The sequence below is a fragment of the Orcinus orca genome, chromosome 11, assembly GCF_937001465.1.
Source record: "Orcinus orca chromosome 11, mOrcOrc1.1, whole genome shotgun sequence".
NCBI classification, from domain to species: Eukaryota; Metazoa; Chordata; class Mammalia; order Artiodactyla; family Delphinidae; genus Orcinus; species Orcinus orca.
The window spans coordinates 15,463,050-15,485,945 of record NC_064569.1 but is presented as its reverse complement, the minus strand read 5'-3'; the positions used below and the strand labels follow the sequence as shown (position 1 = coordinate 15,485,945).

The window sequence follows — 22,896 nt, the reverse complement described above, 5'->3', positions numbered from 1 at the left end:
TGTCTGTAAGTCTGTTTCGTAGACAGGTTCATTTGTTTCATGAAATATCTGTATTTTAAAACTTAGAAACTGATCATCTCTGAAATTTACACTGAAACAACACATGCTATCTGGCTTTTGCTACGTAAACTTTATACAACAGCTTTTGAATTAAAGCAGTAAAATATGACTCCCCCCTCCCCCCCCCCCAAATACGTGATGCTCCATGAGCACCTTAGGATTTCATGCTCAGTTCTTAAAAAAAAGGACTATCCAGCAATTCTCTTCTGGTTTGACTACTACAAGAATCCTAGGCAGCATTAAGGCACTGCTGCTAATAGCTAATGTATTTTTGTTTTAAGGAATCAGAGCAAGAGAAAGACTAACTAGTACTTGGGGGATGTTTAATAATTTACTTGAAAATGAGTTAAATGCTTCGCTTCCTGCTTTAATTCCTTCTTTGAACTAAACGGTAATACAGGTTTAGTTTCCAATTAATTGCTAAATTATAAAGCTATTATAAAAGGCCCACTATTTTATAATAACAAAAATGAGAATGTATGAATTGGAGATGACACTATTTTCATAATTAACTTCAGCAATAAATAAGAAAACTTAAGTGGAAATATCTTGGAAATACAGTTAGGCAATGCCAATATATTTCTGTTTACAACAAAGACATATTTTTACTTGAAATTTGTAAGTCCAAATGTTTACAAAAACCACCTAGAAAATGAGATACTTAACTCCAGCCTCCTTCTGAGGTTTGAGGTATGTTGGGCTAGTATGAATAGAGCATCCTTTGATGTTACTGTTAGAAATATCTTGATTTAAAAACCCATCACCAAAACACTTACTCAACACAATTCTATGCAACCGTGTCACAGCTGGCAGGATCTTGAGTGGAACCTCCCAACTGACACCTGCGGGCTGGGAAAGGGTTCCAGGTGTCTGGAGTTGGGGACCACCTCAGTCCTCAGAGTGCCTAACACGCTCCCAACAGCACGGCCTCAAGTTTCTGTCAAGGTGTGCACACCTACTGTCACTTTTCTATGTGGGCCATGTAGGAAAAAGGTTAGAAAGCACTAAGATAGTGTTTTATGTTTCAAAAAAAACCCCAGACATCTCCTCTTTCTTTGGCTTTCCTTGTCATTATTTATCTCAGTAGTTCTCAAACCTGACTGAGGAGAAAAAATAAATCACCTGTGGAGTTTTCAAAACAGAGTGGGCTCTGGCAACTCTCACTGGGGGCTGGGGGGCAGACAGCCTTGAGAATTGTACTTTGTTTTTGTCTTTCTAAAGATCCGCCGGTAGGTATGACAGGAAATCAGGCTTGAGAACAATGGTCCTACCCTGGCACTAATTTACGTCATTGAGGACCAATTCAACCATCACCAATAAGGAATTCTTCAACGTCTTGATGAGCTGGTACTAAATGTTGGTCAGGATACCTGTGCAACTATCAAAAGATGAAAAATTTCAAACTAATGATCTAAACACAAGTATATTGCATGTAGACTAAAATAGTCTTGTCTTTGTATGAAATACAGCATTAAGAGACTTAACCCCCTTAAAAAATCAACTGAATCTCCTTATTAATAATATTAGTGAACTCAGCAGAATCACGGGGTGGGGGGGTGGGGTATTACTACGAATCCAATTTCCAGTTGCCAGTGGCAACTTCTAATATCCGCTTCAAAGTCTCTGTCTCTACAGAAATTGGACCAGCTAGGGATGCAGAAGGAACAGGATATTGTAAGTCATGAGATACATGCTCCAGAATAATTTTTAGGGGGAAGAAGAAAGACTAGCAGTGAGCAAAGCCAGGACAATCATTCATATAATTTATCCTTGGGAAGATTAATTTCCCAATCCCCCTTTCGGTTTAAGAAGTGGTTAAGTAGTGGCTTCATTGCTATTTATTTATTTGGCCGCGCGGCATGCGGGATCCTAGCTCCCCGACCAGGGATCAAACCCGAGCCTCCTGCAGTGGAAGCGCAGAGTCCTAACCACTGGACTGCCAGGGAAGTCCCTTAACTGCTCTTTGAAAAGTTTACATAATGATTCATCTAGAATAGCATTGTCCAACAGAACTTTCTCTGATGATGGAAATGTTCTCCATTAGTGTAGTCCAACATGCCACACCAATGACTCCTCAGCCCCTGAAATGTGGCCCGTGTGACAGAGAAAATGAATCTTATTTTTATAGAAGTGTAACTAACTTAAGTAGCCATATATGGCGAGTGGCTATTATACTGGATTGTAAGTCTAGAAATTCTAGACCAGTAAAGCAAGTATAATTTCCCCCTAGATGTGGATCTCATTCCCGTAAGGGAAAACATCTGCCCAAGCTCTGCCGAGTAAATGGGTTTCCTCGCGTCTGAATTCTGCAGTAACGGCTCCCTCCCTCTTTTGGGGGCGGGTGCAAGAAGTCAGGATGATTTCTCTCCGCCCTACAGAGCTTCTGTCCTTCACTGATAACCCATCTCTGCGCTGTCATCTCCCATTCAAGTGGAAAATGGATTTTTCCTGAGTTCTTAAAGACACCTTAGAAAAAGCATTTTTAAGTTGGGAATCTGTCTTAACAATAGCCAAAAACCCTGATAGCCTAATCACTGAAGAATCCATCTCTCAGGAATGTCCTCCTGTGTCTAGATCAGTAAACTTCCAAGATGTGTGGCAAAAATAAAAGGCTAGAGAATTTGACATGCCCAGGGTGAAGCTGTGAGGAATGCAGGGGCCTTTGTAAACAGGTCATTTGGATAATGACAATGTAAATGCCTTCCACTCTCATTCCAGGCACTTCTGAAAGTCCGAGAACCTGAGATTGAAGGGTATGACCACCTATAGAAACCACGCATTGTTTAACAGGAAGCAGGAAAATCTGAAGTGACTTTTTAAATAGAAGAATGTAAATAAGTCTCTTTATAGCCGACGGGGCAAAGTATGGAGGTCTATTTCTTTGGAAATTTTAAAGCAATCAGAACAAACTCTTCTATGCTATGTATGGTTTCTAAATGTAAAACTTTGGGAAAGTATTACTATTGTATGTATTCAGAAAAATCAGTGGTACTTTAAATGATGTAGCTAGACCATACAACATATCCTCTTTTTCTTCAAGGGAGAAACACAGATTAAAAACAAAGAAAGAAAAAACAAATTGCGACACTAACACTGAAGTCAAATGTATCCGACATTTCCTTAAAAGAAAAGAAGGGAAAAAAAAGAGCATTTCTAGACTGACTGATGCTGTTAAGTACTGGCTTCAGGAATAAGGTCCATTTATTGAGAAATATGAAAACACCCCTAATCCAGCAGAACAAAAGGAGGGCAATGTCTACACACAACCTTATTTAAATTGCTGACTTTTTTAAGCCACCATCTTGAGGTATATACCTGTGGTATATTTTGAAGGAAACTTTTAAGGTCTAGGCTAATGTCTTTCCAAATAATTTACATATATAATTTACTTACCGTCAGTTTCATCCTTTTTCACCTACGAGTCTCAAGAATTTAAAATAAAATTAAAATCCTTTTGGCTACAAGATACATTTTATAGATCTGATTTTTACTTCAGTGGCTTAAACCTGTTTTCCTTATTAAGGACTGTTCTTTTTTTTTTTTTTAAATTGTTCCTTTAACTTTAAGTAATGTATTATCTGATGCCACCATCTTTATTCCTGGCATCCACAGGCAACTGATAATATTAAAAAAGCTCAAAATACATTTTGTAAAAATGCTTTATGGTGGAAATAAATAAATATTGTGTTTGAAATGGTCACATATTTCTCTTCTTTGCAAGCATTTTGTGAAACGATACCATAAAACAATACTATTTTAAAGGGACAAAACATTCCGAAAGTGAAAATCTTACATCTCTGTTAGCTAAAAAAAAGTATTTGTTCTGGTCAATGGGTAAATCTACTAGAAAAATACATTTGAGCTTTAAATCAAAAGTAAAATATCTTCTAGATACAGGATCTGGGTTTTATTAATAGCAATTGTATTCTTACTGAGTTAAAATTGGCACTGAGTAGCAGAATTCCTACCATTAATTCAAAGATTTATCAGCTTATGTTTTAACTACATAATCACATCCTTAGGTTGATCCCAGAAATGACTTTGGCATTTATGCTCAACTTTGTTTCCTTCCTGAGCTTTGAAAATCATTTACAATTCCACTTTGCAAGCTAACATCCTGCCTGACACTGAGCTCCATAAATCTCTGCTGAATGAACTTTCTGAAAAAATACATTCAAATAAGACAGAAGCAAACAAAAGCCACAATAATTGGCTTATTAAAATATCTGCTTTTGTAAATCAACTGTGGAACTGTAGAAATATTATGCATTTTCGGAGGGGTGGGGAAATTTTGTTTTCATTTTCCCGTCTTGTTAGATAGGAGAATAACCAGTTATATAACCAAGAGCTGGTATTCTTCAGGTAACAAAGATCAGCAACCTGAAACAGAACTATTCTATAGGTACAAGAACAACTCCTGATTTTGAAGGAAGAATAGATTTAAAAAAGAAAGAAAATTCACTAATACAAGGTATTCATCCTAGCTTTGTGATTTTGGACAAGTCATTCAACGTGACTGGGGATAAAAGTAACTGGCCACATGCTGCAGAGGCAAGTATTAGAAGCAGATGGGACACGGTATATAACAGCACTTTGAAAACTGTGAAGTGATACTTATGCTATTAGGATGGACAGACGCTGGGCAGGTGCACATTGTAGAGAATGGGGGTGCTTCTGTAGTATCTGAGAAACGATGGGGCGCTGGCTGCAGAAAAGGGTTTATGGGGGAGGAAGTGTTTCACAGGCTGGTAGGGGCTGGTGGTGATGAAACGAGGGCTTGAGTGACAAACCAAAAAGAGACTTTATTTTGTAGGGAACCGGGAGTTTGAAGTTTCCTGAGTTAGCTGAAAGACAATGAGGCAGGTGCTTTGAGTGCTGCCAGGATTTGTTGACTAAATGGTATAACAAGGAGCTAGTACGTGGAAGGTGTTTTGGTGGCTTCTATGATCCTGACTAAACACCATGCAGATATTATGTACCAGCTAAATTAAAACCTGTTCGGATGGTTCTACAGAATCGCATGATTTTTCTGTTTTCAGTAAAAGTGTTTTGAAAGTACTTTTAACTCCAGTTTCAAGGTATCGTTAGCATTAACAGGAGTTGGTGTTGGGCACATGAAATATTAGGAGAACGTAATACAACTCCAGGAGGCTGGATGACTTAATTCTGCCATTTTTATAAATTTGTAGAATCTCCACACTCAAAGTGGTGGAACAGCAGGCAGGGTGCCAAGGACCATCACACTGGGGGTCCTTCCAAGTAGCCTGCCAGTTGTTTTTCTTTTCATCCACTAGGCTGTGAGAGGCTGTCCGAGCCATAGCTGGAGGAGACTTTCCTCTTTCCCCACTTTATGTTCTAGGTCTAAGCAAACAGCTAAAGAAAGGTCCTAATCCTTCTCGAAGTCCATCAAGCTCTTCCCCAAGGATGATGTGTTCAATAAATGTCTGTTACATCAATGGGGTTAAAGGTGACCAATATTTTGAACCACTTCTGCTTTCAGTTTTTTGGTCAGGGAATTGAGGGATCAGATAACAACCTTAATTTTGGACATGCTGGAGATGTACTGAAGGCAGAACTTCCAAATGGAGATCTCTGTGAGCAACTATAACTACGTAACGGAAACTGCAGAGAGTGGTGTTTTAGATGCCTTTTGTGCCCCTCTCCACACCTTCGGTTTCAGGTCTTGCTGGGTGTATGGGAACCCACTGGGTGCTCATGTATGCATAACCTCAGTGTGCTAGAGAGTTAGTCTCAAGGGACAACCCTTGGTCAGTGGAAGACGGGAGTGAGTACTCTGCTCTAGTTCAGCTGGGTTTCTATTTGTTAACAAGTATCAGATGAGGCCCCAGTTGCCTATGGTAGTTGATAGTATATAGTCTCACCCTCTTTACTCCTGTACCTTGGAATCACTTCCCAAAATAAACTTCCTGCAAACAAGCCCACATCAAGGAAGCCCACATCACAGGCTCTGCTTTCTGGGAGAAACCCAGGGGCTAGAGATGAAAAGTAACAAAGAGAGAACTAGTAAAATAATGAGTAGATGAATGTTCAGATGAGAGAACACCAAGAAACAGGGCACTTCCCCAGTTAGGGTTGAGAGGGGTGAAAACAGTTATCAAGAAGGGCCTGATGAGTCACTGGTAAGAAACAGGAGAACCATATAATAATGGTTAAGCATCCGATAGGCTGAGAGATCAGAGTATTGACACACATGTATTAAATCTTTCCACTTTCTAAATTCTAACCTACCCACCGTCCATTTATTTATATTCTGCCATTATGATGTCATATCCTGGTTAAGAATTTTCTCAGTGTCATCTCCCTCTCCCACTTCTATGATCAAATATACAGAGGAAGGGAGAGACAGAAAAAGAAAAAAGGAGGAATGGTGTATGAGAGAGAGAGAGAGAGAGAGAGAGAGAGAGAGAGAGAGAGAGGAATGCTCTGAATAGCACAGCAAAAGAAAATACAGATATTCTACACTATGTAACTAGTTTGGGTCAGTAAGTGTTCAATAATATTCTTTCAATTTTCCAGTTTGCTTTTTTCAAATGCCTTTTCTATATCCCCTAGAAACATTAGCTCCTGTAGCTCTCAGTCATCCCTAAAAATAGAAGCTCTAGGACCCCTTCAAATATTAAAGAAAATGGGATCTTGCTTAATAGCTCAATAGAATGAGGTTGCTGAATGGACAACAATGAAAGCCATCAAGAATCTTTTCAATCATCTTGTTAGCATTTCTTCCCTTATAGGGAAGCTGTCTTTCATGAACACAAAGAACAAAAGGCAAGAAAGTACTGAGATTTTTACCTTGAATGGTTTCAGTACCAATTACATACACCCAGTTAACTGTTCCTTTTTGCATTTCCCTTGGCATAAGTATGTTTAAAAGTGGTCAGAGTTCCTGTTTCTACATTGTGGTTTCTTGAAAGGATACAGAAAGCATGCTGATGAGCAATGTCCACAGCAACCAGTAATATTAATAGAATATCAGACTTCTTCCAAAAGTCACTAGTAGTTTTAGTGCACGGCTCATAAAATATTAATCTTTATAAAAGAATTACATTACAAAACCTGAATGCTACTACAAAACTTTTGCAAATTAGAAACTTCAGCTTACTCTTCAAGATGTTTTAGAGGTTAGTATGATCAAAAATGACTCTTCTCTCAAGCGTTTGCTCATACTTAAAAAAAATGTGCTGATAAAAGAAGGATTGAGCTACTGACTTGCTAACCTTCAACATTTCCATGCAACAAAGAACACCACAGGTATGCTTGAGCTGTATTTTTCCTTTCTTGTACTATGGCAAACTGGTTTGTTATGAGAAACTTCCAGCTTTTCCATGAAAATTTGAGGATAAGGTCCTTTAGCCATCTGGTGTTAAAGAATATACCATTTGATGCTAAATTCAGAAATGACTTAGGTATGCTCCATGTTGGTGGGGGGAAGATGGCTCCAGATGGGTAGGGGCAAATGAATTTCATAAAATTATTCATAGCAGAGTCATATTCTTTTCACAAAGAACTTTTGGCCATCCCCAACACAGGTGTGACTGACTGAGGGATTTCCCTTCCTTTCCCGTTCTCATGCAGCTGTTTCTGATGCAGTTAACTACAGTGACTCTTGAAGGGACAGGGGTAGAGGCAGAATGTCATAATTTTTTTTTTTTTTTTTTTTTTTTTTTTTTGCAGTACGCGGGCCTCTCGCTGCTGTGGCCTCTCCCGTTGCGGAGCACAGGCTCCGGACGTGCAGGCTCAGCGGCCATGGCTCACGGGCCCAGCCGCTCTGCGACATGTGGACCGGGGCATGAACCCGCGTCCCCTGCATCGGCTGGCGGACTCTCAACCACTGCGCCACCAGGGGAGCCCCCTACACATTTCTTCATCTCAGTTCTTAAGCGTCTCATTTTCTGTTACCATGGCCTACCTGGAAAGCTGGCAGAAATTCCCTCATAACTGCTCTGCAATCACTAACAGAAAAAGAAAGAAAAAGCAAGTGAGGAAGAACGAAACAAACGAAGGGAAGAAGATGGATGAAGGGATGGGAACATGGCCTCATCTCCCCAATCCTATAAATCCTCCCTTTACGACTGATCGAAGAAGCTCCAGTCCCTGCTCTACCTCTTCACCCACAGAGGCCTTGCCTAGTTCCCTCTCCTCAGCCCCTGCTCTAGTTTCTACGATCCCAGCTTCATTCCTTTGCTCAGTACAACTAGTCCTGGTCCAGACTACAGGAGCCGAGAACTAGATACCAGAGGAAATCCTCGTAAGGGACAAGAGTAAGAAAATGAAGTCCCTACTCGCCATGTTAGACCTGCTGAAGGGGATATATATGCCCCAGCTGAACAGCAGGAGGTTGATAACAGTCAGCTTCTATGGGGACCTGTTACGCTGGCTTCAAACAGATGATATGCACGTGGCTCCACGAAATATTAGGAACTCCTAGTCATCAAATACATGTTCAGCAGGGTCATATAGCTCTAAAACTCATGCTCAATCTGCCCTGTTCTGAGAAAAAAAGAAAATATATCAAGACAGTCTCTTTTCCCTCACTGTCAAAGAACGGCAACAGGACACTCCATTCTCCAGGAGGGGATGCCCTTACAACTGCTGATAATCTCGAATTTACTCCAACTTCCTGGCAAGTACAAGGTCACTGCAAGATTGCACTTATGGCCTTTCTCCCCTCTCCTATATTCTGATAGTAGAGGAATGAACAAGGGAAAAGACAATGTCAAATCCATTCCAGAGGTATACTGTAGGATGAAATTTCCAAGTTTCACTTAAACGGTACCCAAAAGCTTCTCTAACGTTCAGTGATGACTAAGCTAAATGAGAAGAAAATGAGTTACTGATATATTATGTATTTATTCATTTTCGAAATAGAACCTAGATGAGGTTCATAAAGTACCCAGTTAGGATTATTATACTTTCACAGGTTATACTTTGGGGCTTTATCTTAAAATTCATAAAAATGACAAACCTAGGCTCGTCTTAAGAAATGTAGACATTGAACAGTCTACGAACTGGGCTATAAAAACATAAACTATAATAGCGTACTTCAGAATAAATCAAAAAGCAGAAGAAAATTATACCATATAATTAGTATAGCTTTTGTTATTTTTAAAAACACTTCAGTACATGACTTGTCCTCATGATGGTGATATGGCACCAGAAGACAAGAGTTTTCGATTGACTGTATAATATGTAAATCTTCAGAATTTCAGACAAGGCATTTTTATTTTTTATTTGTTATAATATCAGAAATGAATTTACCTCTGAAGTAACTCAGAGACTACCCTTTGGTTCTATTTTTCATGAATAGTGATAGGGATTAAGAGAATTTAAATCAATTAAATGTTGGCCTTAGGTTATTCTGATGATTTATTTATTTGAGCAAGCAGAATAAGTGTCGGAAGAGTATCAATTAGTACCTGTTCTCTTGGTATGATATACAGTTCTATAAAATGTGACCAGAGCCTCTGACTTTCAGGTTTTAAAATCTACTTTCAAATTTATAATTATATAAAACTCGTGAATCAGTTTATAAACCCAGGCAACCAATAATGCCCATAAAAATACACCTGGTCACCTAGAATCGGCTACTGGCAGTAACAAGATTAAAAGCTGGAAATGTTTGAGCTGAGTGAAAAATTTCATTAAAATTCAACATTACCAAGAATTCTTTCTATATAACTTAATAACCTTACTACTGATGTAAAACACAGGACAGTTCAAAGGTAAATATTTCATTTATATTAAATGCAATTATTTGAAATCATAAAATTTTTTGACTTATTTAAAGAGAGATTTTTCCTTAGGAAACCTTAAGGAAACCTTAAGGATGTACACATTTAGGCATATCTGAGTTTCTGGGCAAAGCCCTCACCATGTTTTTTATGCACTGTCTAATTATTATCTAAAAATGGTCCAATTTTTGCCATCAGAAATAGTCTTATTTCAATGCAAATCATCATTTAAACAATCAAATTCTACAATTCTTCTCATTATCACAAAATTTTAAAAGTGGAATAATATAACTATTTTGGGATCTAATATAAGAAAAAGGTGAGTTACTGGAAAAGCTCTGCTGACATGTTGACAGAACAGAGAGGATCGATACAAAGTTGAGATTTTAATTTTAATTAATTAATTAAAAGACAACACACATTTATTCTCTTATACTTCTGGAGGCTGGAAGTTGGAAATCATCTCAATGGGCCAAAACCAAAGTGTGGGCAGGGCCACGCTCCCTTCAGAGGCTCTAGGGGAGATCCCATTTCCTCGCCTTTTCCACTTTCTAGAGTGGCGCTCCTTAGCGCGTCGCCTAAAAGTTGAGATTGTAGAAGTCACCTTGCCAAGGGAGCAAAGGACGGGAACAGAAGCCTCAACTGAATCTGGGCCACTAAGGCCAAGGGAAGAAACAGCTCAATCCGGGAAAGGGAGGTGAGGAGAGGCATCATCTTAGCAAATGGTGGTCTTTTCGATATATTTACTTTCCCAAGAGCTGCTCAAGTTCTATGTGTCTGCAATGCCAGTTTTGATTTGTTGAGGTGAGCAGTAAATTAACAATAGATTAATATACCACTAAGTTTATTTCCAGAGATTCTAGATAACTTCAGAGTCACATTCATTTCGTCGTTTTTAACCCTAATTTTTGTAATATCCCATAATTTGTCAGAACGATCTCTAGCTTTATAGACAGAGGTGCTTTTAAGAAAGTTATTCCCCATGTATCTTAGAAGCTTTCTGGCAGTGTGGAATTTTGAGGGAAGGCTTATCTTACTATTTTGTTGGCAAACATGTCTTTATTAGATTGTATAATGTACACTGTGGTTAAATTTAATAGCACCAGTCTCTGAAGTGAAGACTAGAGTTTGGATTCATGAAATGCTGATTTCTAAAGCATTCCAACAGGCAAAACTATGATGAAAACATTTTGTGGGAAAATAAATTACAAATTAACAAAAGCATATTTCTTTTAAAAATTAAAAGAAAAATGATTGAACATCCTTTCAAGGGTCATCCTAATGCAAAATCCCTCTTTAAATATAACTAATTTAAAGCAGTACATTATTATTTTGTTTCAAACAGGGCAAATATAAATGTGTAAATACTGTCTTACAGCATTTTCCGCAGTAACCTCTTTCATTTGATAAAATATTCAAGTTTGAACGTTTTGAAAACAAGCTAAAGAAAATTCTAGCCTAATTTATATGCAAAAAGAAAGTATCCACTGGAAGAAATTTTATGTTTAAGAACATATAAAAAATCCTCATCAAATTAAAATTAAATATTAACAGGGAAGTTCATAGACGCCAACATTTAGGAGTGTCAGTCCTTGTTCATCAACTTCCACTCACTTTTCAACATTTACCCATCGTTAACCTCCCCTTGGGAATACAGAGAGCACCACACCCACCTCCTCCTGGCCTTCAACAAGGCATTCACAGCTGGGTGCCTATTTCTTTAATTAGGTCACCTCCAAGCTGATACAAGCCAATAAGTTACAAGTATTCTTGGGATAAGAAAAAAGAAATCTAGAGAATCCAGGCTCTCAATTTCCAGAGAGCTGGCATTTGTATCCCACCTCATCTCCACAACTGTCCTTTCTAACCTGCTTCTTCTGGTATTCCTGAATTCCCCTGGTGAGGGGTCTCTTAGCCTGCCACTTGTAAAAGTCACACTATTAACGCAAAACGACTGAAATATCTGAGTAGCCCGAAAATTGTACTACATTGAAAACATTAAAACATGAGGTATGATAAGTAAGAAAAATTCTTCAAGGCCCACCTGATGATCCAAATATATGGTGTTCCTTTGAAGGTGATGTGAAAGGATTTCATTCTAGTAGGCATCAATCAAGGTACAAATGGACAGAGAAAAAGGGTGCGGAATTCATTGAAAAGGTCAATTTTGAAACAGGGAAAACAGGTAGTTTGTCACAACCTATATCATACCACAGCACACAACGACTTCCACACACATGCTCCCCTGTAAACGGCACAGATGATGCATTCAATGATTATAAATTACACTTAGTTTTGTAAGAAATTAAGTAGACATGCATATAAGCTGAAACATTAAGCAGAAAAATCCTTCAAATGGCTTTAGCAGACTCAAGGTTAGAAGCTTTACATGCTAATTCTTTTCTGCAATATGTTACTACTTCTTTGGATGTTTCTCATATAACCAGAGGCTATTAAACCCTTTGAGAAATGTTTACGTGTGTTCATTTTAAAGATCAAGAACACACGAAATCAATCTTTGACATTTAAAAGGCAGTACTATTAAAACGCTTATCACTTCTCAACTTATTACTTTATGGGAAACGACGGGACTCTTCAATACCTGTTTTACCGGAGGTGGAAGTTAGTGTTTGAGGAATGACAATAGTATTCTGAAGTCTGCATGCATTTCCTCCCTCACAACCAAGAGTTGGTGGGTGAGTGGGTGGGTGGAAGGCTACGAAGAAATGCAGCCGACCCACGTTTTCCTTTAATAACGTATAACCAAGGGAATTCTCAAAGGGTCAATAGGAGATCCCGATGTCGTCGCCGCAGTGGTGGGATGGGCTCATGCTCACGGGAATGACGCTGATCAAACCGATTAATAATGAATGGCTCAGCGTGAGTGACAAGAGCAGACACACAGACACATCTCTCCATAGCTGACCTTTGGGCTGTGCGCCTCGAGCTTTAGCTGCATGAGCTGTGCTAACGTGTGCTCCCGGATACTACTCAGTTCCGCTTGCTGCCGTCTCAGCTTTATAAGCAGCAGCGTAAGCTCCTCTGGCTGAAGGAGTACAATTTAAGAATCCAAACAGTGGAAAACAGATTAATTGTGGTCTTAAGTGACAGATATTAAACCAAGATTTCTTGGCAAGTATCCTCTTATGGTTGACATCAAACATAGTGCCTAGGCACTATGATGATAGGTCATACATAAATGCATAGATATCTAGAGAAATAGAAGGAACAGTATTACTTGGTAAGATACAGCAAAACAACAGTCTATTAAGGCATTTTCTCAGAACTCATGAGAGAAAATTTAAATCTTAAGTATAAAGAAGTGCAATGCCAAAAAACCCCCCACCATTATAAAGGTTTGTACATGAGAGCTATTATTAAAATACATTTTAATGAGGTGTTTAAAAATGACACCTAAGACTTTTATAGCAATAGAACAATACCTGCATGCCCAACACTCTATCTTAGAGAACAGAAGGTAAACAAAAGAATTAAAATTCATGTAAAACTTGGATGACATCTTCACATCATTAAGCTCAGTCAGTACCTGAGATCTATTAACTGCTTCCCAGTTATATTTTTAAATGTCACTGTTAGTGTTTTCACAGGACATTTTATATTGACCAAAAGACCAGTTTTTATTTTTAAGGAAGAAAAAAATGTATTTACTACACACAGAAAGTTTCCATGTGCGCATAAACCCTCCTTCCACCCTTGGCGGAGAGCAGAGAACCTTTTGGTTCCTGATTGGTTACTCTGATCTCTGAGGGGAATAAACTTTCAAAGGTAGATACAATTCCTTAACAGGCCAATCCGATATATTTTTTTTCGTTAGAAATGCAGTAAAGTATGGTCATTGGCAGTCTTACAGGCCATAAAATATCATTCGGTGTTTGACTGAGCTTTGTTATGATTAAAAACTGCACAGAGACCACAGGGAGACTCTGTTCACTTAAGAGCTACAGCTGTGCTCTTAAAACTTCCGAGCCAAAAAGCGTTTCCGAGATTGACCTGTTTTGCCGACAGCACAGCGTTACACTTAGCTCTCTTCTGTTCTGTTCATTTGCTGTTGCTCTTTACTTTCCATAAAAAAAAAAATTTTAGGGTCACAAATCATTTTTTAGAAAATGGAAGTATAGTTGATTTTTATGTTAGTTGCAGGTGTATGGCAAAGTGATTCAGTTACATATATATATATATTTTTTTAGATTATTTTCCTATATAGGTTATTACAAGATATTGAATAGTTTCCTGTGTTATACAGTAAATCCTTGTTACTTATCTGTTTTATGTATAGTAGTCTGTATCTGTTATAAATCAATTTTAACTGTTACTTGAAGTTACATTAAAGGTTATTGCCTTCAAGAGGAAAAAATGTCAGAAGTAAACCATAGTTACTATTGGATTCTCTGAGTATCCACATAGAGGAGACAATAGCTTCTTAACAGTCAAAAGAATGTGTGTGCATGTGTGACTTAAAGAAGAAACTTCTTAACAGGAAAAGAAGAGATGCTTTTGCTCTGAGGCCAACCACATCTTGTGACCTCATGACTGTGAGACAGTCCATATCTTATGTCGTCATATCAAGCTCTAGAGGTCTTGCCAGAGAGAAAGGAGAGTGGGGTAAGGGATTAGATAGCCTAAGACCCAGAGGGATATGTGACAGAAATACTAAAAGAAGAAACCTTAAAATTCTTTATTACTTATGGAGTTAAAGAGATTTTCAAAAGCATGAAAGATTACAATAAGTTTGCTAGATGTTTAAATTTGTGGCAAAATAAAAAGAGGCACAATTGATTCCTCCAAAAGGAGGAGGTGGTAAATAAATTTTGTCCTAAATATCCACTAGAGGGAGCAAGGTAGAAGAGAAACTTTCATAATATGATACTTAGCATTATCTTATGATTAAGGTCTGTTTGCCAGATCAACGATCTAATGTTTAAAATTTCCAACAGTTAAGAATTTTTAGTTATAGTCAAGCAATATCTATCGCCTTTAATAAGTAAACCACAAGCAGTTTAAAGCCAAGAAATCTGCCTCATATCTAAGCATGTAAGAGATGAAATAAAACAATGTTTGAAAAATACATAGAAGATAAACTTGTTTTGATTACTGCAGGAAGAGGATTTTAAATAATGAACAATTATATGGTCCTCAAATCACATCTTTACAGAAATTAAGACTACCTACTAATATGAAAGCATAGTTCCCCTGATAAAAGAATGCCATTAAAATAAAATGAAGTGATGAAAAGTCACCTTTTCTCTTTAATTTGAAGAGTAATAGTGTCCTGGTAACATAACTCCTTTCCAATGTGAACAGGAATAACACTGACTATGAAATGATAAAGGTAAGTACTTGCTTGAACTTAGTATTTCTAACAGTCTCTCTTTCTCTGCATAAATATGTAAATCGGTTTCTTTTCTGCTCTAAGGTAGTTAATCTATATAAAAATCCACAGGAGAAACTTGACAGGCCTGTGGTTTGACTATAGACACAGAGTTGCTTGCTGGATTTGTTTCCCTAAGGAACTACTCCAACTTCCGTTTTAAGGAAGAGGATATTAACATTCAATGAAGTAAAGAAACCCTCCCAGGTTATAAAGCAAAGACACCCTCCCAGGTTATAAAGATTCTGGAAAACAGAATCTTGTATTTAGGCAGTCAGACGTTCAGGGAAAGGTATCAGGAAGACACTGAAATGGCGACATGATTCCAAATCCTACTGACGAGCGTCTGTTCCACAAAACTAGTAATGGTTTTTCTCTGGGAGGCACCTCTCTGAAAACTCAAACTTAAAAGCTATGTCAGATGTGTGCTATCATGGGTAGCACATAAATAAAACATGATATGGTAAATAAAGATATCGTACTCACCGTTTTGCCTTGGAGGCTCTGGGGGCTAACGGACTGTAAGGTTAGGCCAGCTGGCATTGACCTCCTGTCAGGCACATACACGTGCTAGGAAGATGAAGGCACAGTATAAATTCTGTGGTCAATGTCAGTGATGAAAATTATATTATAAAATGCCATTTAAAATTGCTATTGGTGCTTATGAAAGAAGACAGATACTAAAACTTCAGGACTAAAATACAGACACTGATGAACAGAGTAATTCCATACAGTATGGCTCAGTGGTTCTCAAACTTATTGGTCTCAGGAGCCCTTTACATCCTTAAAAAGGAGATTTTAGCAACAAGAGTGGCATTATTTTACAGTTTTGCAAATCTCTTTAATGTCTGGCTGGATTTTCATATCTGCCTCTGTATTCGATCTGTTGTGATCATCTCTTTTAGGGGAAGTACATGAAGAAAAGCCACCTTCGATATATGTAATTGGAAAAGGGAAGAGAACTTGAATAGCTTTTTTGGATATTTGCAGATGTTCTTTGATACTGCACTAAAGGTCAAAAAGTGGTACTTTCTTAAAGGTTAGTTGCAAAGTGGTGTCTGAAACCGTATCAATGAACTTTTTGTACTCTGTCACACTGACATCCATTCATTGGTCTATTTGCACTTTAAAGGAATCTTTTACCCATCCATGATTTTGAGACATCAAACACTGGCCATGCGGCAAACACTGGCTCAGTGGGTTATGCAGATGTTCCAGATGCTGGCACATGTTAGTCTACAAGATCAGTAGCGCCTATCTGTTAATACCATCATTGACCTTTAAGCACCAGAGAGCTGTCAAGCTCACAGAGGCAGATACAAGATTTCCAAAATTCTGAGTTTTGCTTGAAAGCTCAAATGTTGTGGTCAGTGACAGGTACTGTGGGTTGCTTTCCTTGAAGTGACAGGCTAACGTTTCACTCTGAGGAAGTGTCTGTCAAATACCAAGTCTGAACAACTATAGTTTGTCATTCGTTCTTTCAAGTAAAAATGGTGTTTAATTAAAAAGAAAAAAGAAGAAGAAGAAAGAAAGAAAGAAGAAAAAAAAAAGGCCTGGGCTCTGCACTAGAGTGAGAAGGTTGTGGCATCAGACGGTTCTGGGTGATTCGAGTTCCAGCCAGGATGATCGAGGTTGTCTGCAACGACCGTCTAGGGACGAAGGTCCGAGTTAAATGCAATACTGATGACACCATCGGGGACCTTAGAAGCTGACTGCAGCCCAAACTGGCACCCATTGGAACAAGATTGTTTTGAAGAAGTGGTACATGATTTTTAAGGACCACGTGTCTCTGGGGGACTATGAGATCCATGACAGGATGAACCTGGAGCTTTATTACCAATACAGCAGAATTTCTTCTCCCACCCTCATCCCACAACACTAGTATGGATGCTTGTTTGTTGTTTTTTTTTTTTAAATACTTATTTATTTTATTTACTTGGTTGTGCCGGGTCTTAGTTGAGGCTCGCAGGCTCCTTAGTTGCAGCAGGCGGGCTCTTAGTTGTGGCATGCATGTGGGATCTAGTTCCCTGAACAGGGATCGAACCCAGGCCCCCTGTACTAGGAGTGCATAGTCATATCCACTGCACCACCAGGGAAGTCCCTGGATGCTTATTTTTGAAAACTCATGTTAATAAAAACTTAGAGGCTGAAAAACAAAAACAAAAACAAAAACGGAGCTAGTTCTGCTGGCAACTCAAATAACCACTCAAGTGTTTTTCCCTGAGACAACTATTAGCACTTTGGTATGCAAAGAGAAATGCTTTAAGTACATTTCCCATTTCATCACACAGAATATTAAAATGCTATGGAATGAAAAGTCAAGATTGAATAAAATTATCTTTTACTGTTTCATCAAAGGGATTTATTTTTAAGGCAAGTCTGTGGCAGCAGTGAAGCATTACAATGACCACTAGTATAGTCTGAGCCATTCCCTTGACTTAGGCTAAGGTGCTAGTACTTTCACCCACTGTTGCTTTCGCACTATTAGAAAATGGTAACACAATGAATAATGCCTTATTATTATTATAAAAATAATTCTGAGCTTACTTACAGGCTCCCTGAAAGGGTCATGGGGACCCTCAGGTACCCCCCCAGGTACTCCCTAAGGGTCCATGAACCCTACTTTGAGAACCACTGATCACATCAAGGAAGATGATGGGACAGTTTGAAAGAAAAACTGGCAATGTTGGAGAAGTTTTTCGGGAGGAGGAGATGTTTAGTTGACTGGGAAAACTGGCTAGAGAGCACACACGCATCTCTTACCTGCTGTGGTAAGAGATGATGAATTTTGGCCATGAAAACACTCATCAACCATGCACTGACAATTTGTATTAGATCAGATTTCTCTTGAATACTGTTACTATTTTTATTAGTCTTTGGATGTACGAAGTGACAAAATATTGACCTTTGCTACAGCAGAGTTCAAAGTGAGCTTCTTTTGGTGAGACAAACTAAAGCTTCCTCCAGAAGAAAATTCCTGATTGACTTATTAATCTCTATCTGATGCTTATTTATGGAAAAATCAAGCAAATGCTTTATGCAATGATGTAACTGAAGGAGTCAGCCCATCGCAAGGATAAGAAAAGGTGCTTTTCAAAATGGAATAAAGCAAGGTGTTCTTTAGAATTAAAAAGAAAGTGACAGGAAAATTCCTTTTCGCTTTAGGACAGACATTAGAGACCCAGCTGCACACATAGGGTGACTGATCAAAACAACTGCTTCAGCATTATGAAAAGCTGATTGATGCAAAGCACTCGAATTCACTTCAAAAACTCTACTAAGCAAGGCTTATACCAACTTAAGGTGCAAGTTAAAGCATGATCTCTATAACTTAATTTTTTTAAAAGTATATGTCGAGAATTCCCTGGCAGTCCAGTGGTTAGGACTCCTTGTTTTCACTGATGAGGGCATGGGTTTGATCCCTGGTCAGGGAACTAAAATCCCACAAGCCACGAGGCATGGACCAAAAAAAAGTGGGCTTCCCTGGTGGCGCAGTGGTTGAGAGTCCGCCTGCCGATGCAGGGGACGCGGGTTTGTGCCCCGGTCCGGGAAGATCCCACATGCTGCAGAGCGGCTGGGCCCGTGAGCCATGGCCGCTGAGCAAAAAAAAGTATATATATCAGTAAGCATTGTTACTTTAATATGCAATTGGGCACCTGAGGAGTATTTCAATATGCCATATCTTCCGCTGGTTAGAAGATATGGTTAGCACTTTTTTTAAAAAAAAATTAATTAATTTATCTATTTCATTTTTGGCTGTGTTGGGTCTTCGTTCACGCGGGCTTTTCTCTAGTTGCAGCAAGCGGGGGCTACCATTCGTTGCGGTGCGCAGGCTTCTCTTGTTGCAGAGCACAGGTTCTAGGTGCACGGGCTTCAGTAGTTGCAGCACGCAGTCTCAGCAGTGTGGCTGGCGGGCTCTAGAGCGCAGTAGCTGTGGCGCACGGGCTTAGTTGCTCCGCAGCATGTGGGATCTTCCTCGACCAGGGCTGGAACCTGGGTCGCCTGCACTGGCAGGCAGATTCTTAACCACTGCGCCACCAGGAAAGTCCTGAGGTTAGCACTTTTATCTTAGCAAAGAACATGAAGGGCCTGACACAAGACTGCAGAGATGCTAGAAGAGGGTGGGCGTAGCATTTGAGTGTATGAAGGGCCAATCAAAATATGTGTGGTCTTACCCTACAGAGAAAGCTGATGAGACATGCTATCAAGCAGGGAAGAATACATAATGCATCTGTTCCAAAGAGCTGCTCCTGAGGGATGAAGCATTGCAAGCTTAGGTTTTCTACATGAGATTCTGACACTGCAGAATACTCTTCCTTAATTTTTAAAACAAAAAAAGAGCTGGCCTTGCCTACCTCCTCCCCATGTTCTTGTCTCTCCCATTCAGAGAAAGAGAGACGTGCACTAGAAGTAAAACACAGCATCCTTGGAGGAGCAGTGAAGCCTGGATGAACAGACATCTTACCTTGGGGTGATGGGCCCGGTGCCTGCGGTCTATCGTCACATCCCCCCTCTGAATTGGAGAAGACACTTCTGATCTGTAGGTTCGCTGAGGGGAGTAGCCCTGATAAGCAGCTATGGAGCCGTGGGACGGTGATGTGGGGATGGAGTGCATTGTCTGGTCAGAAATATTAACCATGGTTTTAGGACTGGTCAGGGTGCCATGGCGAGGGAGGGTGCCCTGCTTGTTATAAAACTGACGCTGCTGCCACTCATAAAGCTGCCACATGGTGTCATCTCTCATGGATCTCCGCTTCTCTTCGGCAGCAGGCCCAGCTGTCTTGTCGTGAACGGAAGGAGTTACGCTGCAGATACTTTCCGGCCGGGTCTTGCTGTTTCTTGGGAGTGTTCTATAGCCTTCAGGGTAGCGGGCCACGATATGGGTTCTGTGGCTTGGCATATTTCTTGGTAATGTTTGGTAAGAGATTACTCTGAAATAAAAGAACAATTGGAAAGTAAAAATGAAGGAGAGTTGTTTCCCAGATTCTAAATTAGAGTAAAATTTTTTTTCCTCTTGGTAGGTAAAATATATACTTAGGACTTATTTTTTTTAAAGACCAAAGTATTATACAGGGTACAAGTGATTAATGAACAGATTTTAATCTTTTTATGAAATTCAGTTCAATGGATTTAATATATTAAGTGAACAGCATCAATGTCACTCACATAAAAGACTATTAGTTCCACACAAGGTACAGTTTTACTGCAAGAAAGAAGAGTATTAAACTTTTTTCAGAAATAAGAATGTTCAAGATCTCATCTCAAGTCTGTCCTCATATCTTATTTGTTTTTATATAAATAAACTCCTAGAATCTCATCTTCACACATCTCACCAGAATAGTTAAATAGGGTTTCTGCGTGTGGATGGAACACTAGAGTTTTTGAGTTGTGCCTAAGAGTGTGAAGACAGGAAATGAAGGACTGCAGGTGGTGATGCTCTACTGTACCATGGCCTTCTGAGAGCATGACTGTTTATGGGAAGAAGTACATTAATCAGTACATTTGTGGCTTGAAGGAATAATTTCCCTTGATAACTTTTCTTAATTTGAGAAATAAAAATGACTTGAAGCCAAAGCTCAAAATTTAATTATTTAAAGACAAAATACTTCCAGTATAATATTTCAGATACAAAACTGCAAACCTCCGGAATTTTACAATGTTTTAATATTAGTGAACTTCATTATTAGTCAAGTGGGAAAAAGCAGTTGATCAAAAACCAGGAGGGCCAAGCTTTCATTCTTGCTTTCGCACTAAGTGCGGAGACCTTAGAAAAGTTACACCTCTGGGACTGAGAGAATGTTCAAGTGTGTGTGTGGCGAAGACCGAGAGATCATACTCCTTTTAATACTTGGGGTTATCAACTTTCTGTTTTAAAATTTGTGCCAAAAGTATGAAAATTATTTTTAAAAAAACTTTACTATTCTATTGCAATGATATACTTAAAGATAAAAAGATACCCCTAAATAAGGAAGGGCATAATCTTAAAAGTGCTAGAGTCCTTCACATGCTACTGATATCTGGCCAACTGAAACGTTTTGGGATTCGGCTTTCTCATCTAGAAGATGATTTGATCACAGAGTGGTCTTACAACTCTAAAATCCCATGTCTTATATTGTACTTGAAATACTTCCAATTTCTTCAACCATTCCCCTGAATTGAATTTCCTTCATCACGCTGATCATCCCTCAGCTTTTCAATGTCTTGATTTAAAACAGGCTTGCTCAAAATTTATCCCCGTCACCCTCCCTCCCATACCTCCATCCCAAGAACCACTACACAGGGGCCAACCATCTGATGACTTTTGGGCTGAAGTGAGGGAGACAAGTACCCAATAATGCTCTGATATAAGCAGTAGAAAGAGTTTAATTTTTTGCTGCTTTCTCTTCACGTACATTTCCTAATTTTCCCCTGCTTGGTCTCCCTTCCTATTCCTACCTTCTCCGTTAAGCCAGAAACTGGAAAAAGTCCAGAGCTGGCAACCCCACAGCTACATGCTTAGGAAGCGTGTCAGACAGGGAGAAGATGATTCCATCCAAGAAATTCTGCCCTAGCACTCAAGCAACGTACTCCAATATACCTTGGTTTATTTGGCCATTCATAAACTCAAGAAATATTATAGAGACCTTGCTGTGCAAGAAGCTCTGGACTAGGCACAGAACTATATCATAGAAGCATATACTGAGAACATAAATAACATTAACTTTATGCCCTATTTGGAAATCTGTAAAAAGATCATATATAATCACATAAAGAGGGGACACACATTTTCGATCTAAAATACATGAAAAACTGCCTGTGGACTAATGTTTAAATTCCAGTTCAGAAAATCTGATCACACGAAACCCAAGCATTCATAACACGTGAGCTGGAACCTGTGGCAGAGATGGATATTGAAGTTGAACACTTATCATGTGATCATTAACAACAGGCTATTTTCCTACCAAGTTCGGCTAATTAGGGATCACAGAGTATAAAAGGCTCTTCTGCCATCTTTCGAACTCCTTTTGGAGAATTTTAATGGAAAATCTGGTTGTCATCAAGTACATTTATTTTTATCCCATATACTTTCTACCATTTTGAGACCTCTTTTTTAAAAAAAAAACTACATTCTCCTTCAGTGGTTTTCCCCAAAGAAATTCAAATTAAGCAAAGTGTGATTTACTTTTAAGTGAAAGCTTAAGAAACGAACTTTGTAAGTGCCTTCATCAGGTTTAGTGCTCCATTCATCAGCAGTTGCCTGTCAAACACCATGAAAACCCTGACCTGTGATTCTGCCACGCGGAACAATGGCTTAGGCTCCCGGCATCTGAACGGTGCCCGCTACTCACAAAGAAACTTTCAGGCTCTGCTCACAGATGCAGGCATCTACTGTATGACTACATATTAAACCTCTATTCTTTCTATCAGAACTTTAGGAATAAAAGCCAGCCTTTCATAAAGTTTCACAAAACCAATCATACTATGTATTACTATCATGCTTCTTCCCACCAATAAAAATTATTTCATTATAAAACCTCGCAACTGTTTCTTAAGCACGAAGTTCATATGATAATGTAGATGATCTATTTCAGTGATCCAAACTGGACTCCAGTCAGTGAAGCTGAAGCTGGAGGAGCAACGTGGAGAAAACTTTAGCTCAAAATAACCTAAGACTAGCCTTCAGAAGCTGCTGAAGGTCTGCAGTCAAAATAAAGAGCC

At 38.9% G+C, this 22,896-nt stretch overlaps 1 protein-coding gene and 1 pseudogene across 29 annotated transcripts in view; one reads left to right on the top strand and one right to left on the bottom strand.

The window, feature by feature from the left end:
* Positions 1-22,896, bottom strand: part of PLEKHA5 (pleckstrin homology domain containing A5) — a 243,153-nt gene that overhangs the window by 47,494 nt on the left and 172,763 nt on the right. For 15 of the 29 annotated variants that reach the window (XR_004483819.2, XM_049695086.1, XM_033430299.2 and 12 more), the window contains 4 exons: positions 19,664-20,129; positions 15,685-15,768; positions 12,736-12,855; positions 11,854-11,907 (listed from right to left, as the gene is read on the bottom strand). Coding sequence is in view for 26 of the 29 variants with exons in the window: in XM_049695086.1 (XP_049551043.1) it covers positions 11,854-11,907; positions 12,736-12,855; positions 15,685-15,768; positions 19,664-20,129 (724 nt within the window). In the remaining 3 variants the exon portion in view is untranslated. The other 14 variants (XR_004483821.2, XM_049695092.1, XM_049695097.1 and 11 more) reach the window with 5 other exon arrangements.
* On the top strand, positions 15,789-17,370 carry LOC125960580 (ubiquitin-like protein 5; annotated as a pseudogene).